At 40.8% G+C, this 15,336-nt stretch overlaps 1 protein-coding gene across 2 annotated transcripts in view; it reads left to right on the top strand.

Annotated features, from left to right (window-relative positions):
• usp34 (ubiquitin specific peptidase 34) overlaps window positions 1-14,198 on the top strand; it is a 63,092-nt gene extending 48,894 nt beyond the window's left edge. For both annotated transcript variants that reach the window (XM_044114656.1, XM_044114655.1), the window contains exons 58-78: window positions 679-847; window positions 1,692-1,766; window positions 1,865-2,016; window positions 2,113-2,266; window positions 2,351-2,395; window positions 3,065-3,169; window positions 3,519-3,666; window positions 4,147-4,451; window positions 5,351-5,680; window positions 6,712-6,869; window positions 6,972-7,050; window positions 7,787-7,913; window positions 8,844-8,951; window positions 9,063-9,167; window positions 9,243-9,367; window positions 10,161-10,284; window positions 10,361-10,440; window positions 11,573-11,713; window positions 11,831-11,971; window positions 12,589-12,745; window positions 12,817-14,198. In XM_044114656.1, coding sequence (XP_043970591.1) covers window positions 679-847; window positions 1,692-1,766; window positions 1,865-2,016; window positions 2,113-2,266; window positions 2,351-2,395; window positions 3,065-3,169; window positions 3,519-3,666; window positions 4,147-4,451; window positions 5,351-5,680; window positions 6,712-6,869; window positions 6,972-7,050; window positions 7,787-7,913; window positions 8,844-8,951; window positions 9,063-9,167; window positions 9,243-9,367; window positions 10,161-10,284; window positions 10,361-10,440; window positions 11,573-11,713; window positions 11,831-11,971; window positions 12,589-12,745; window positions 12,817-13,547 — 3,559 coding nt within the window. In that variant the 3' untranslated portion in view covers window positions 13,548-14,198. The remainder of the gene's footprint in view (window positions 1-678; window positions 848-1,691; window positions 1,767-1,864; window positions 2,017-2,112; window positions 2,267-2,350; window positions 2,396-3,064; window positions 3,170-3,518; window positions 3,667-4,146; window positions 4,452-5,350; window positions 5,681-6,711; window positions 6,870-6,971; window positions 7,051-7,786; window positions 7,914-8,843; window positions 8,952-9,062; window positions 9,168-9,242; window positions 9,368-10,160; window positions 10,285-10,360; window positions 10,441-11,572; window positions 11,714-11,830; window positions 11,972-12,588; window positions 12,746-12,816) is intronic.
• The last annotated feature ends 1,138 nt before the right edge of the window (window positions 14,199-15,336 follow it).

Raw genomic sequence — 15,336 nt, 5'->3', positions numbered from 1 at the left:
CTGCAGCTGCTGTTGTTTCCTTGTAAAGACGTAAAGTTCATGCAGACAGTTTGTGTTTTGTTTTCACACCTGAGTTTGGTAGATTCGATTTGATTGGAGACCAAAATTGCCACATTTGTTACATTTTCAGTTGATGCTTTGAAAAACCTTTTCCTCTTCTCGCATGTGGTGGCGCTGCACCAGGAAACACTGAAGGAAATGCCATCTCAGTTTACATTTCTTCATGAAATGTAAATTAAGATGGAGATTTATCAGATTTTAGTAGTTGTAGGATTTCTCTTTCGTCTTTGGTAAAAAAAAAAAAAAAACGAGTAATTTCTCTTTCTATCATTAGACAGGCGCATTAGATTTGGGTGTATTTACCCAGAATGCCCCACACTATACCCTGCTTCCTGCTTTTGTTCACTTAGCAGTTTTGTAGGCGAACTGGACTTCACGTTTTTAGTTCGCATCAGAGTTAATTTGTGCGTTCACATCTCCCCAAACAAACTGGACTTTCTACTTTGATTAAAGCAGACTAAAACAGTGCTGGTGTGAATGCATCCTTAAAGTGTGGAAAATACTTTAAACTCAGCAGTTCATGTTTCTCATTTAGTTTCCCAAAGTATTTTTGCATTGATCGGTTTTGTTGTGCGTAACTTTCGGTGCACCCCTCTCTTTTCTTTTGTGTACGTTCAGCTCCGATGACATGGACGGCCCCGTGGAAGACATCGGGAGTCGATCCTGCGTCACTCGATTCGTCAAGACCCTCCTGTCCATCATGGAGCACGGCGTCAAGCCACACAGCAAACACCTGACCGAGTACTTCGCCTTTCTCTACGAGTTTGCCAAGATGGGGGAGGAAGAGGTTCGTTTCATATTTATTCTGGCACTCAGCCCACATGCGAGTAAATGTTTTCTCTGCCTCAGCACAACGGCTCTGAATCAATGGGTTAATTATTCTATTTTTGATCAAACTCTCTGGGGAGACGATTCAGCTGAGTTTATTCAACTGGGGAAAATACCTGAAGCATGCAGGAGTAGTGGGTCAGAAAACACAGCTGTAAAGCAAATTTGTGATTATTATTCTAGGGCTGCAATGATTATTTTACTAATTAATTATTCTGACAGAAAAATTAATTGTATTAATATATAGTCACACTCTGCAGATTTTTCATTTTAACTTTTCATGTAATATTAGAAATACACTAAATGATGCAAGTAAACGAGTAATTAAGTTGCTTAAATAAAAAATAAGCATTTTATCGGCTAAAACATCACATTCCTTTAGCTTACGCTTGATCATTTGTAGCAAAGAATCCGTCAGCAGCTAAAACCAAACCAACGTCAACATAAGAAAAACTCAGACTTTTCAATACATTGTAGGCTGACCTGTTGATTATTTTTTGGATAAACCAATTATTTTGAGGAATTGACCCTTTTTAGAGTCTGTATGCTTCAGTTGTCAGTTAATCGATTACTAAATTGCAATTATTTCAGTTATTGATTTATCACGTCTAATTGCCTCAGCCCTGTGCTATTCTGTAATGGTACAGAGGCTCATTTATAGATCACTTCTGTTTTCCAAAGAAGTTTAAAAGAAGCAGGACAGAAGATGTTTTACCCGATGAGAGTCTTCCATAGCTGCTGTTGTCAATATTTTTCAGATCTGAAAGCTAAATTCCTGTTTCTGTTTTTCCCGTGTTGAACAGAGTCAGTTCCTGTTGTCACTACAAGCCATTTCCATCATGGTGCACTTTTACATGGGAACTAAAGGTCCAGAAAATGTAAGTTTACACACAGATGACTGCTTGTGTTTGTGGTGAAAACTGCACAACCAGCAGGTAATTATAATGGGATCAAACTGAGCTTTGTTCCTCCTCAGCCTCAGGTTGAGGTGCTTTCAGAGGAAGAGGCAGAGGAGGAGGATGAAGAGGAGGACATCTTGTCTTTAGCAGAGGAGAAATATCGTCCAGCTGCTCTGGAGAAGATGATCGCGCTCATCGCTTTGCTTGTGGAGCAATCTCGGTCTGAGAGGTTCGACTACCTTTCGCAGATACGATGGAGCGAATATTAATCTGTTCAAAATACATCAATCAAAATAAATCATGTCTCTCTCCTTTGTCCCTCCAGACATCTGACTCTTTCCCAGAGCGACATGGCGGCTCTAACTGGAGGAAAAGGCTTCCCCTTCCTGTTCCAGCACATCAGAGACGGCATCAACATCAGACAGACCTGCAACCTCATCTTCAGCCTCTGTCGCTATAACAACCGCCTGGCTGAACACGTAGGTTTTTGTGTGGCAGCAGTTTTTTTTAATCAGCAATAAAATCATTTTAAAAAACTGAGTAATGGTTGTTTTTCTTCTCAGATCGTGTCGATGCTCTTCACCTCCATTGCCAAGCTCACTCCTGAGGTAACAACTGTAGATGAGGAAGATCCTCTGGTTTACAGGGGCAGTATTATGTAAAATTGACCTTTTTCATCATGCTTTAATGCTATTCCCTCAACAACAACACACCTGGAGTGTTGCTTTGATTCTTTCATGCATGTTTGAGAAATCCTTTAATCGCCATGGCAACCATTCAGCTGTGCAAAGCCTGGTTGTATCTGGCTCCTCTTCAGAGCTGCATTCTCCAAGTCTTGCCTCACAGAGCAATTCTTTCCTACTCAGGACCTTCAGACTAGCCAGCAGCAATTAGCAAACAGCTGGTGGAACTGTGCAACAACTGAGCTCGTTATGAAGATATTTCTCACTGAAATGGTGGCAAAACATTGTTAAAGGGTCAATAGAGGAGCCATGTTGTGATAACTTTCTAAAGTTTCACAAAGGACAGTTTTTATAGAGACAGAAACCATTTAAAGGTGTTAAATAACAAAATCTAATTTCTTTTAAATCATATTGTATGTAAGAGCATTTTTATAACAACTGAAGGCAACATAGTTACTTGATTGTGCTGTAAAGTATTACTATGTTCCTGAAAAATATATACTGCCCCTTTAAAATAATTTAAACTTGCTCAAGAAAGAGTCTTGACCATGTCTCCTTATAAAAGGTATAAAATGTTTTCCTCTTTCCCGTCAGGCTGCCAATCCTTTCTTCAAGCTGCTAACGATGTTGATGGAGTTCGCAGGCGGACCTCCGGGGATGCCCTCCTTCGCCTCCTACATCCTCCAAAGGATCTGGGAGGTAAGTAGAGCCAATCGATCTGATCGGTCAAATTACTCAGTATGGTGTTATCACAGTTCCTGTAACATGACGCGCTGCCGCAGCGCCTGCTCTGAATGTTTGTCACTCAGTGCAGATCGCCTGCGCCATCGTTCACACAAACTGGATGATTGGGAAGATGTTCTTCCAGAGCAGCTGCCCCTTCGCTGGCATTTGTATAAACCTTCTGAGGGATAATTTTATGACATTACGTCTCCAAGATACGCGTCGACTATAAATGCCCAACCACTGTTTTGTCTCGCATACGTTCAACACAAACTTTGAAAAGTGCGACTAAGCCTGAATGTTTCAACCCTCTGCTTCCTAACAGGTGATTGAGTATAACCCTTCCCAGTGTCTGGACTGGCTGGCCGTCCAGACTCCCAGGAACAAACTGGCTCACAGCTGGGTGCTGCAGAACATGGAGAACTGGGTGGAACGCTTCCTTCTGGCGCACAACTACCCCCGAGTCCGCACATGTGAGAAACCCTCTGTGATAACCCAAATAATAAGCATTAAAGTTATTAAAACTATAGAGGCAGCCACCATTTTGCTCCCATTTATTTTCAGATAAATAAAATCTTAGTTCTCTAAAGTCAATAACAAAACACTAGACTTTTCCAGCAGCCATTAGACAGCAGTAAAACCAGCTGACCAAACTTGCTGTAACTCAGCTGGGGTTGCTAGGTAACGATGCCCATCAATTGTGACTCAACATTCAGAAGGTTTTTCAAAAGGCTAATTTTCCACATATTTTAAGCACTTGTGCTGTTTTCAGAAGCAGTTTAGACTCAAATTGAAGTGTAAAAATGTCCAAAAAGTGAATTTTGCATAATAGTTCCCTTTTAAAAAGCAATAAATCACAATGAATCCCAAAGAATTGCTGGAGTTGTTTTGGTATTTAAATAATTTACAGTCTTAGTTTGAGGTGAATCTGAGTGGGTCTGTCTTCCCTGCAGCTGCCGCGTACCTCCTGGTCTCCCTCATCCCCAGTAACTCCTTCCGCCAGATGTTCCGCTCCACTCGCTCCCTCCACCTGCCCACTCGCGAGCTGCCGCTGTCTCCTGACACCACCGTGGTGCTGCATCAGGTCTACAACCTGCTGCTGGGGCTGCTGGGCCGGGCCAAGCTGTACGTGGACGCCAGCGTTCACGGGACCACCAAGCTGGTCCAATATTTCAGCTTCATGACCTACTGCCTCATCTCCAAGACGGAGAAGCTCATGTTCTCCGGCTACTTCATGGACCTGTGGAACCTCTTCCAGGTACTTTATCATTTAGCTGCTCATCCAGTTTTCAAATCTTAGTTAAATTTGAAAATAAAATATTGTTTAAAAACAGCTCAGATATGTAAACGTTAACTGTATCACTGTGTGTGTGTGTGTGTGTGTACTTTGATTAGAAAGCATCTTGTAGTGTTATATTTTTAGTTTTATTTTATTATTGTTTATCCATTTTTCTAACCCGTCAAAGGACTGTAGATGCGAATTAGTTTATGCTATAAACTGATTAGTTCATCAAATGTTGATATTTATGTTTGAGCTGTACATTTCTAAATAATATTTATTACTGATTACATGAATAACCAATTCATGTAATCAGTTTACTCATCAACAATTTTAATAATCGATTAATTATTATCTGGAGAAAAAGAAAAAAAGAAAGGCAATTTCCTCAAATAACATATTTTGAGGAGTAATTAAGCAAAAACTGAACAAAAAAAGCAACAAAAAGATGGAAAAAAAAAACCTCTCTGTAAATATATTACATCCAGAACTCAAGTTCTTTTTGCTATAATATTATTAATCGGTTAATCTAAAAAAATAATCAACAGATCAACACTTCACTGTGTTAGGTCGACCAGAAAGCGCTGAACTTTTCACATGTTGATGTTAGAAATAGTTTTTAGCTACTAATTTTAATGCTGTTACTGCATTTTAGAAAATAAAATATTTATTTTCTTATTCAAGAGAAATTTAATCTAGTCTTTATTTGAATCTTTTAATATTTTTTGTTGCTAAATAATAAAATCTGTAGAATGGGCCGTTTTTTTGACTTCCTGTTAATCAGTTGTTAAAATAATAATAGTTAATGTAATTTGCACATGAACTTGTGCTGTAACCGGTTTTGGTCTTGTGGGTTTTTTTGTTTTTTTTTTGTCCAGCCGAAGCTGTCGGAGCCGGCCATCGCCACCAACCACAACAAGCAGGCGCTGCTGTCCTTCTGGTACAACGTGTGTGTGGATTGTCCTGAGAACGTCCGGCTGGTGGTGCAGAACCCCGTGGTGACCAAGAACATCGCCTTCAACTACATTTTGGCCGATCACGACGACCAGGAGGTGGTGCTGTTCAACCGAGGCATGCTGCCCGCCTACTACGGCATCCTGCGGATGTGCTGCGAGCAATCGCCCACCTTCACCCGCCAGCTGGCGTCGCACCAGAACATCCAGTGGGCCTTCAAGAACCTGACGCCGCACGCCAGCCAGTATCCAGGGGTGAGGAGGCAGAGGAACCGTTATTATAACTCAAACAACTTGGAGTTCAGTTTTTAGAGATTTGACTTTCTGGAACTGATTTTAGTTCTGATGTGACCAGCGGGGCGACTCTCTGTGGTTCTTTCTTCAAAATAAATTGTTTCAGAGAGTCCTGCTAATGATAATAATTTGATGCTGGTCTGTTAAAAGTTATTTGTAAAATTGATACAAAAAAGTAACTTTACAAGATACTCAGCATTCCTCATTTTAACTTGTTTTTCATGGAGTAGTTCTCAAAAAGTTAATACTAAATACTCCCAATATTATGACTTTATTCTGGTAATAATATGATTTTATTCTCATATCATGACACTTATTGTAATTTTCCTACTTTCTTCTGGTACCACTATGACTTTATACTCATGTTATTTCGACTTTATTCTTATTATATTCCAACTTTAAGACTTTATTCTCGTGACATCACAATTCCTATTATTATTTCAACTTTAATCTCAAATTATCTCGACTTCAAACTTGCATTATTACTTTATTCTTCTCATATTGCAACTTTAATCTTGTTGTTGTTTTGACTTTATTATTATTTACAATTTCTTGTATCACTACGACTACTTTTGTATTAATTTGACTTTAAACTTGTACTATTACAGCTATTTATTACAATTTATTTTATTAGTCCAACTACTCTCAGGATATTCAGAATTTATTCTGATAATACTGACTTTATTGTCACATTATTTTGACTTTATTGTTGTATCATATCTTTGTCTTGTTTTAATCATCTTGTAATAATGTAAATCTCTTAAACTTTTCTATGCTGCCTTCACTGTTTGGAAAATTGAATTTTCTCTTGTCCACCGTTAAATCGCCTGTTTCTTTTCTTTGAGTTTCTCTCTACCGTAACCGGAGGTGAGATACTAGCAGACGATGACTTACCAAAACCGTCGGGTTCATCGGATCCTTTGAGAACTAACGCAGATGATGGAAGCATGGAGGGAAAGCGGACCTGTGCTGATTGTTGTCGCCCCCTGCAGGCGGTGGAGGAGCTGTTCAACCTGATGCAGCTGTTCGTGGCTCAGCGCGTCGACATGAAGGAGGAGGAGTTGGATGACATCAAACAGTTTAAGAAAACCACCATCAGCTGCTACCTGCGATGCCTGGATGGACGCTCCTGCTGGACCACCCTCATCAGGTCTACACACACACACACACACACACACACATAGAGAGAGAGAGCAACAGATGGAGGAAAAGTCCATTCTGAACCTGTTTCCTGTGTGCTGCTCTCCCCCAGTGCCTTCAGAGTTCTGCTGGAGAACGACGAGGACCGACTGCTGGTTGTGTTCAACAGGGGGCTCATCCTGATGACGGAGGTAGGATCACCCGCCTCACTTCCTGTTGACACTCAGCATGTTTTCATGGCATCACAGTGTTTTAGGGCTGCAACCAACAATAAGTTAGGAATTGATTATTCTGACAATCAATCAGATTTTTTTTTTTTTTTAATTGGCACATTTTTTTTATTTACCCTGCTGTACATGATTTTTAATATTGTTATACAATAATAAAAAAAATTTAAAATATGCAAATAAAAAAAAATTTAAATGAGAAAATTAACATTTTATTGCATAAATGCAGTGAGATATTATTCCTTTAGTGAATGCTTGGTCGTTTGTAGCAAAGGATGCAGCTAAAAAAACAAAACCTTACTTCTAATATCAACATGTGAAAAGCTCAGTCGCTTCTGCTTGACTTTCCATCAACACAGTGAAGAGCCAAACTGATTTATAATTATATTATAAAAGGTTCCTCGTTTTTCTGCTTACTTTTACAGACTTGGGTAGAATATATTTATTGAAAAATTATTTTTAATGCTTTTTTTTTTTTTTGCACAGTTTTGGCTTAATTACTGCTATGAGTGTTTAATACTCTGAGCTAATGGTTAATAATTGACTACTAAATGTTATTTTAGTAAGCGATTAATCAAATTAACCATTAGTGTTTACCCAAAAATTAGTAGTACTTAATCTAGAGCAACAGTTAATGTAAATTGTTTTGAACTGTAGAGGTTTTTTCAGAGTTTTATTTTCTCCTCATGCGTCCCTTCAGTCCTTCAACACGCTGCACATGATGTACCACGAGGCCACGGCGTGCCACGTCACCGGAGACCTGGTGGAGCTGCTCTCCATCTTTCTGTCCGTCCTCAAATCCACCCGGCCGTACCTGCAGCGCAAAGGTCAGACCACCTCTCCTCTGGACATGGGTTTAAACAAAAAAGGTGAAACTAGAGAGATGCGGTCGAAAAACGTGGACCTACGTTTGTGCACCTAAAAGATGCAGAAAGGTTAGATGCACCAGTGCAATCGCAGTAAAATTGAATAGAAATTATTGTCTCCCAAAGGGAGAAACTCAGGTGGAACATCAAGTATAAAGGATCACACAAGAGTTTTAAAAATGTTAAAAATAGTTTGGAAAACAAGATTTTCGAGTAATGTAATGGTAATAATTCAAGAACACATTCTCAAAGGTCTCATGAATATTTAGCACTGCATCTGGAAGACATTACAAAATAAACAGAATAACAGAAACAACAAATAAAATGGATACTGAAGTCTCTGTGAATAAAATTGTCCATCATAAAAAGAGTCACTAAACCGAAGCTGCTTCTTGTCCAGTCAGAAAAAAACAATACATCATGGAAATTATCATTGCAATTTATCATACAGTTAAATTGTTGCTTATTCCAACGGGACTAGATAATATACTGTACAAGGTTAACAGAAAATACTGTGCAGTTATTACAAACAGAAATATCAGAGTTGCGAGCCAGAATGATCATTGAATGTTTAAAAAGACAAACTATTTACAATACAGAATGTCAGTGCAGAAAAACAGAAGTTTTAATGGAAAAGTTATTAAAAAATGAGTAAGAACAGAGGAGGTGATTGATTGAGTGGATGTCCACAATCTGACATTTATACTAGATTCCTGCTCTCCACCTTCAGTAGAAGATCTTGGTGTAAAACTCGGTAAACGTTGCCTCAGAATATTGTCCAGTCACGTTTTCTCCTTCATGCAGAGTTTATCAGGTGTCTGCAGTCGACCCGCTGATAAATGTTTCTGAGATATTCAGTGTTCACAGCAGATTTCTCTCTTCTCTCCCCAGATGTGAAGCAGGCTCTGATCCAGTGGCAGGAGAGGATCGACTTTGCCCACAAGCTGCTGACTCTGCTCAACTCGTACAGCCCTCCTGAGCTGCGGAACGCCTGCCTCGGTGATTTCACCTCTTCTTTAAAACGGAGGCCTTCGAGTCAGGAGCCGTGCTTCTTTCTGGCTGTGGAGAGATTTTTTTTTGTAATTTCACGTGTTGCTGTGTTTGTTCCAGATGTGCTGAAGGAGCTGGTGCTGCTGAGTCCACATGACTTCCTGCACACCCTGGTGCCGTTCCTGCAGCACAACCACTGCACCTACCACCACAGCAACATCCCCAGTGAGCAGCTCCCCCCCCAACACTCATTAGTTGTTTGGTTTGAGCTAATAATAATTAACTTTTGCCCCTGTTTAGTGTCGTTCGGGCCCTACCTGCCCTGCAGGGAGAACATCAAGCTGATGGGGGCCAAAAACAACATCCGCCCTCCCAGACCGGAGCTCAACATGTGTCTGCTGCCCTCACTGGTGGAGAGCAGCAAGGTGCCTCCGTTTTTTTCTCATTCCAATTTAGTACAGGACTGTAGGCCTGTCGCAATATATTGAAACAAAGTCAATAATTTCCATTTGCATCATTTGTCGTTTTTCTTTCTTTCTACCAAAAACTGGATGACAAAAGTCTTCAGTCTGCTGCTTTTGGTCTCAGCCAGTTTCATTGTTTTTGACTCATAATTTTGTTTACAGAAGCTTCATAATTAGTTTTGTTTGCTGTTTCTGTTGTTCTGGTTATTGATATTGGCTATTTCAAATGTCTCCCAGTTCCCGCGGTAAACGTTAGGATTTAAAGTTTGTTCTTTGAGAAAATGCTCTGGCATTATTGTGACAATCCGTTATGCTACTTGAAATTGGTCTGAAAAAAACAATGTTATCATTTATCGCAATAACCTCTGGAACATTCTGTCATCCAGTAAAATTTGTTTTTTTTTTTATATGTATATTGTTTATTTATTTACACATTTACTTTTTAAGAGGAGAGGTTATAGCAGGTCATAGCAACAAATGATAATTTCCAGAACAGGTTGATGTAATCGAGTATGATTTAATTTTAATTAAGAGGGGAAAGAAAGTAAATTTAATTAATTGGTGAAAGCTAGTATATTAACTAATTACATACATGTATGATAATTCATTGTTATTATTACTCTCACTTTATTAATGGGTTTTTCAAAATAACCAAAAAGCAAAACAAAAGACCTGCTGGCCTCCCCATCCTCTGGTCCGGCTGCTGGTCCGATCTGTTCAGGGTGTCGGCGTTAATCTGCTGTTTCTCTTTCAGGGTAAAGACGAGGTTTACGACCGGATGCTGCTGGATTACTTCCTGTCTTACCATCAGTTCATTCACCTCCTGTGTCGCGTCGCCATCAACTGCGAGAAGTTCACCGACACGCTCGTCAAACTAAGTAATCAGTGACAACAGCAACGCTGGCAGAAATACTCCTGAATTTGTCTTAACCCTGTTCTTTCTCCCCCCCCCAGGCGTCCTGATAGCGTATGAAGGACTCCCTCTTCATCTTGCTCTCTTCCCCAAACTGTGGACAGAGCTCTGCCAGTCTCAGGTACTCTGAACAGCTCCCACCAGCCGGGTTTCCATCAACGTTTTTCCATTTATCGCTTTAGAAAAGGTTGATAGAAATGGTCAAATTCAAATAAATTCTTTATTTTACATTGGCTGAACAAATTAAAATTGGGTTGTTTTTACATTTGACCAAGTAAAATAAGCTGAAGTGTGCCGAGCAAAGTTATCAAATAAGTTTGTGATTCAGTGCATTTATGTCTGTGTTAAAAAAAGGAAATTAAGAGAATTCAGCACTGATTTTCTGTATTGGATTGGTATCGATATCAGTATAGTTAGCTTTCAGATAACTGTATCGGTATCGAAAGTAAAAAAAAAAAAGTGGATCAGTGCAATAAAGTTTTATTTGAGGAGGGATATGAAGCAGGTATTTGTCAAAGGTCAATAAAACAATTGTAAAATGTGCAAAAAGAAAATGACAGTTTTAAAAATCTGAATAATCAGTGGAAAAAAAGTTTTTATAAAAGAAACGTTTTAAGTCACAGTTTTTCAGTATCGGATCGATATCGGCTGATAATAAACCTCAGATATCAGTAGAGGTGAAAAAGGTGGATCGGTGCGTTTGTTGTTTTACTCTAAAATAAACTTTTGGGTGGAATTATTGCTAACTTTCATTGTTTTTAGTTGGGGTTTTTTTTTTCCAACTCGTGTTTGTTGTGAAGCTGGACAATAAATCAATAACAGTATATATCTTGATAGATATGTGATTATTATCAATGCATCTGAGAGAATATTCAATATGTAGAATATTCACTCAACGCTGATCCAGAACCGCACAGCATTCTGGGAAATGTAAGCAGAGGAAAGACTGTTTGGTGGAAACAACTACCTCGCTCACTCTTTGGTTACCTAGCAACAACCTGCCAAGTAACTTTGGTTACCTAGCAACAACTTGTTTAGTAACTTCCACAGGAACAGCTTAAGGTTTCCCCTCTGTGCCTAAAAACTGTTTAAAAACAATAATAAAAACAATATGGAGCAGAAATTGACCAGTATAATTCAGATATTTAAAACAAAGAAGTTAATCAATAATTATCAATCGACTGATATGAAAGGCTCTTATCGGGCTACGTCCAGACAGTGAAGAACGAATTCATCTTTCTGTTTGTCTTCAGTCCGTTTTGGCTAAAACCTGTGTGAAGCTGCTGTGTGACGACCCGGCCTTCAGCGAATACATCAAATGCATCCTGATGGACGAGAGGACCTTCCTCAACAACAACGTGGTCTACTCCTTCCTCACCTGCTTCCTGCCCAAGGTACCGCCCCGTTTCCATGACGACGGCGGTGGCGCAGCTGGGAATCTGGATGTTCTGACACGATAATCCGTGTGTGTGTGTGTGTGTGTGTGTGTGTGTGTGTGTGTGTGTGTGTAGATCCAGGTGCTGTCCGGGCCCAGCTGCTCCAACCTGATCAGTGTTTTAGTGACCAACCTGCTGACGGAGCAGAGCAACCTGCAGCCGGAGCTGGCGCTGCACCGCGTGGAGCTGAACAAGACCAGCAGCCTGCTCAATGCTGTAGGAACACACACACACACCCACACACACACACGGAGCCAGAGCTGCAGGGAAGACGTGACGTCGGGGTCACTGAACGACCTTGAGATGTCTAGATTCTGACCTCAGTGTTTAACTGGGTGGATGATAAAAACGCAGGAAGAGGAAGGAGAGAAAAGTTTCTCCTGTTACTTCATTACTTAGTAACTTCACTTCCTTCCTTCCTTTTCTCACTCATTTCACTTCCTTAGTTACTTTCCTACTTCCTTCCTTCCCTGCCTTCTTACTCGCTCATTTTACTTCACTCACTTCCTTACTTCCTCTCCTCCATAGTTACTTCCTTATTTCCTTCCCCCTTAATATCTTCCTTTCATCCTTCCTACCTCCTCCCTTTCATTTTTCCTTCTTTCAGTCTATATTTTTTCCTTTCTTTCTTCCTTTCTCTCACTCCACTTACTCACTTCTTTCCTTCCTTTCTTGATTCCTTACCCACTTCCTCAGTCACTTCGCTTTTTCTTACTTGTTTCCTTTGTTCCTTTCTTCCTTCCTCACTCACTCCACTTCCTTACTTCCTCCTTCTCTTCTGTCTTGTTGTCCTTAAATCCTCCTAATCTTCTTCTTCTTCTCTGGTATTTCAGGATTTGAGGTCGTTGGTTTTGCTGCTCTCCATCCAGCCGCCCCCGAGCATCGATGCCGCCCTGTGCCCCGCCCTGCAGGAGCTGCTGGGTCGCTGCCGCCTCTGTCTGCAGCAGCGCAGCTCTCTGGAGCTGGAGGCCAAGGATCTCAAGTCCAAAGGTACAGAACCTTCGTTTCGGCCCGACCCGATTCGGACCGGTTCTGGTCGTTAATCTGTTTCCTGTTTGCAGCCGAGGATGAAGGAGCGACGCCGGTGAAGCGCCGCAGGGTGAGCAGCGACGAAGACAGAGCTGCGGACGCAGCCGCGCCGCTCTGCATGGCGTCTTCCTCCTCTTCCTCGGCGCTCCCCGTCTGCGGCGACCCGAAGCCCGACCAGCAGGAGGCGCTGACGCCCGCCAGCACCTCTGACACCGAGACGCGCGACTCGTCTTCCCTCATCGACCCCGGCACCGAGCAGGACCCTCCGTCTCCGGAACCGACGGCAGCCACTTCCAGGAACATGGACTCCACTCTGAAGGAGGAAAAGATGGAGGTGTCCTCTTCGTCATCCTCCTCGTTCTCCTCCTCCTCTTCCTCCTCGCTGCTGCAGGACGCAGGCGACGGGTTCGTCCAGGTGGAGGATCCCGAAGCGCCGCAGCCGGGTGGCACCGCCGAAGAGCGGGAAGAGGAGCGGGAAAGAACGGAGCCGCAGCCGCCAACCGCCACCGACGGGGAGGCGAAGGACTCTGTGGCGGCGGCGGCGGCTAACATTAGCGGTTCAGCTCCGACGCTCCCGGAGGAATCCACCTCGCCGTCCGCCATCGGGTTGGTCGGGGACGGGTCCGAAGGCGCCGGAACCTCCCAGGTCATCCTGAGCGGCGGCGCCCCCCCACCCGACATGCTGGACATGCTGCACAGGACGGTGGAGGCCACCATCACCATAGTTACCAAACTGTCCGTCAAAGCGACGCCTTCCTCGTGATGTCATCAAGCCACCCGGAGTCCTCCGACTCCTGCATCGCTTTCTTCTTCTTCTTCTTCTTCTTCTTCTTCTTCTTCTTCTTCTGCTGTTTCGTTGCCTTCTGTCGGATGACAAAATGGACGCCAGACGCAGAAGGAGACGCGTTGTACGAGCTGCAGCACATTTTCTTCAAAGGGCAAACGACAAAAACAACTGAAAAGGTTTAGTTTTTGTGCGTGTTTTATACTGAATCGAATTTGTTTTGGAAAGTGATTTTATTTTAGGTTTGCTGTAACGGGGAAAGGTTTACACGACTTTTGTCTCCTCTGTATGTAATTTAATTTTATTGCATTTTTACTGTGTATAAAAATGGTCGTCCTCTGTGCCAGTTTTGTACTTTATGAATGAGGCAAAAGGAAAGTTGCCTTGACTTTTTTCTGTGGTTTAAATATCCAGAAACTAAGTTTACCTGTAAATTAAGAGAACCACAAGAAACTTGATTCTGTAAAGAATCCATTCTAGTTATTGCCTGAAGGTGTATATGAAAAACTATCAAAGTATATATATATATCTTTATATATATATCTATATATATATATATATCTATATATATATAAATATATGAAAACGGTGCTTTATTTGACTGTGGTGGAAATAAAGCCCCCATGTTGGACCAGCTGGAGCTTTTATTTTCTTTTACTGAAGTACATTCCACAAGTTTTTTATTTTGCTTCTTCTGCTGTGTTCTGATCTTCTCTGATTTTATTTTATTAGAAAATAAATTAATAAAAACAGTTTTAATATGAAGAATTATGAGCTGACATTCATCTGGACTTTTTTTTTTTTACTGTAAAAATTCAGACTGAACCGTTTGGAGTTGCATCAGAAAGTTGGAGCAGCTTCAAAATATTTTTATTACTGCAGCCGCATTTTAACTTCACGTCTGACGGCGTTTTAGAGCCAAAAACATTTCTGGCAAAAAAAAAAATATTATGTTGTAGGAAAAAAACAAGAAAACTTCTGAGCTCAAAAAGTCAAATATTTGTGGGGAAAAAACCTCAAATTTTGAGATTCTCAGAAATTTTCTAAAGCATTTTGAGTTTCAAGTGAAAAAAATGAAACTTTCATAATTGATCCCAGAATTAAAATTTTTTCTTACATGTTTTCAACTTCAAATTTCCAAGTTTTTTATTTTATTTTTAATTTCTGAGATTAATCTCACTACTTTTGAATCTCAGAAATTTTTGATGCAAATGTAATATTTTTTTCTATTTTTCTACTTTAATACGCCGTCGTGCATATTGCTTCTTTTGAGCGCATTTCACTGCTTTAATGTTTGTGCAGGAATCAACATTTTAATTCCTGCACAGCATTTAGAGTCCCGCAAGAGAAAATCCCTTTATTTTTTTTTTTTATTTGATTGTAAATATCGACCAACATCAAAACTCATAAATACAGGCTGTGGCCTAAGATGATCATTACCATCCAATATCAAGGCAGGCATCTTATTAGACAATATCTGCTTTGACCACTAGGTGGCACTAAGGCTCTTTTTTCCCGTGGTGAAGAATCTCGAGCAAAACTGGACCCAAAAATGGATTCAACTCGGACTGAAAGGTTAAAACTTTAACCTGGTCTTCTGCCTACAGGAGCGTGAAATGTTTGTTGTATTTAGTCAACAAACATTTGACTAAATGTTTGTTGAGGAAAGAAGATGAACTGTTAAAAATCATGACGCTAACAAACCTTTTCTTTCCCAGAGTCGTCATATTAGTCGCATCCAGAGCTGCAGGACACATGGAGGAAACGG

This window comes from Gambusia affinis, linkage group LG04 (assembly GCF_019740435.1).
Source record: "Gambusia affinis linkage group LG04, SWU_Gaff_1.0, whole genome shotgun sequence".
In the NCBI taxonomy this organism is placed as follows: Eukaryota; Metazoa; Chordata; class Actinopteri; order Cyprinodontiformes; family Poeciliidae; genus Gambusia; species Gambusia affinis.
Note: the sequence above shows the minus strand (reverse complement) of the source record. Positions and strands in the feature narration are given on the sequence as shown.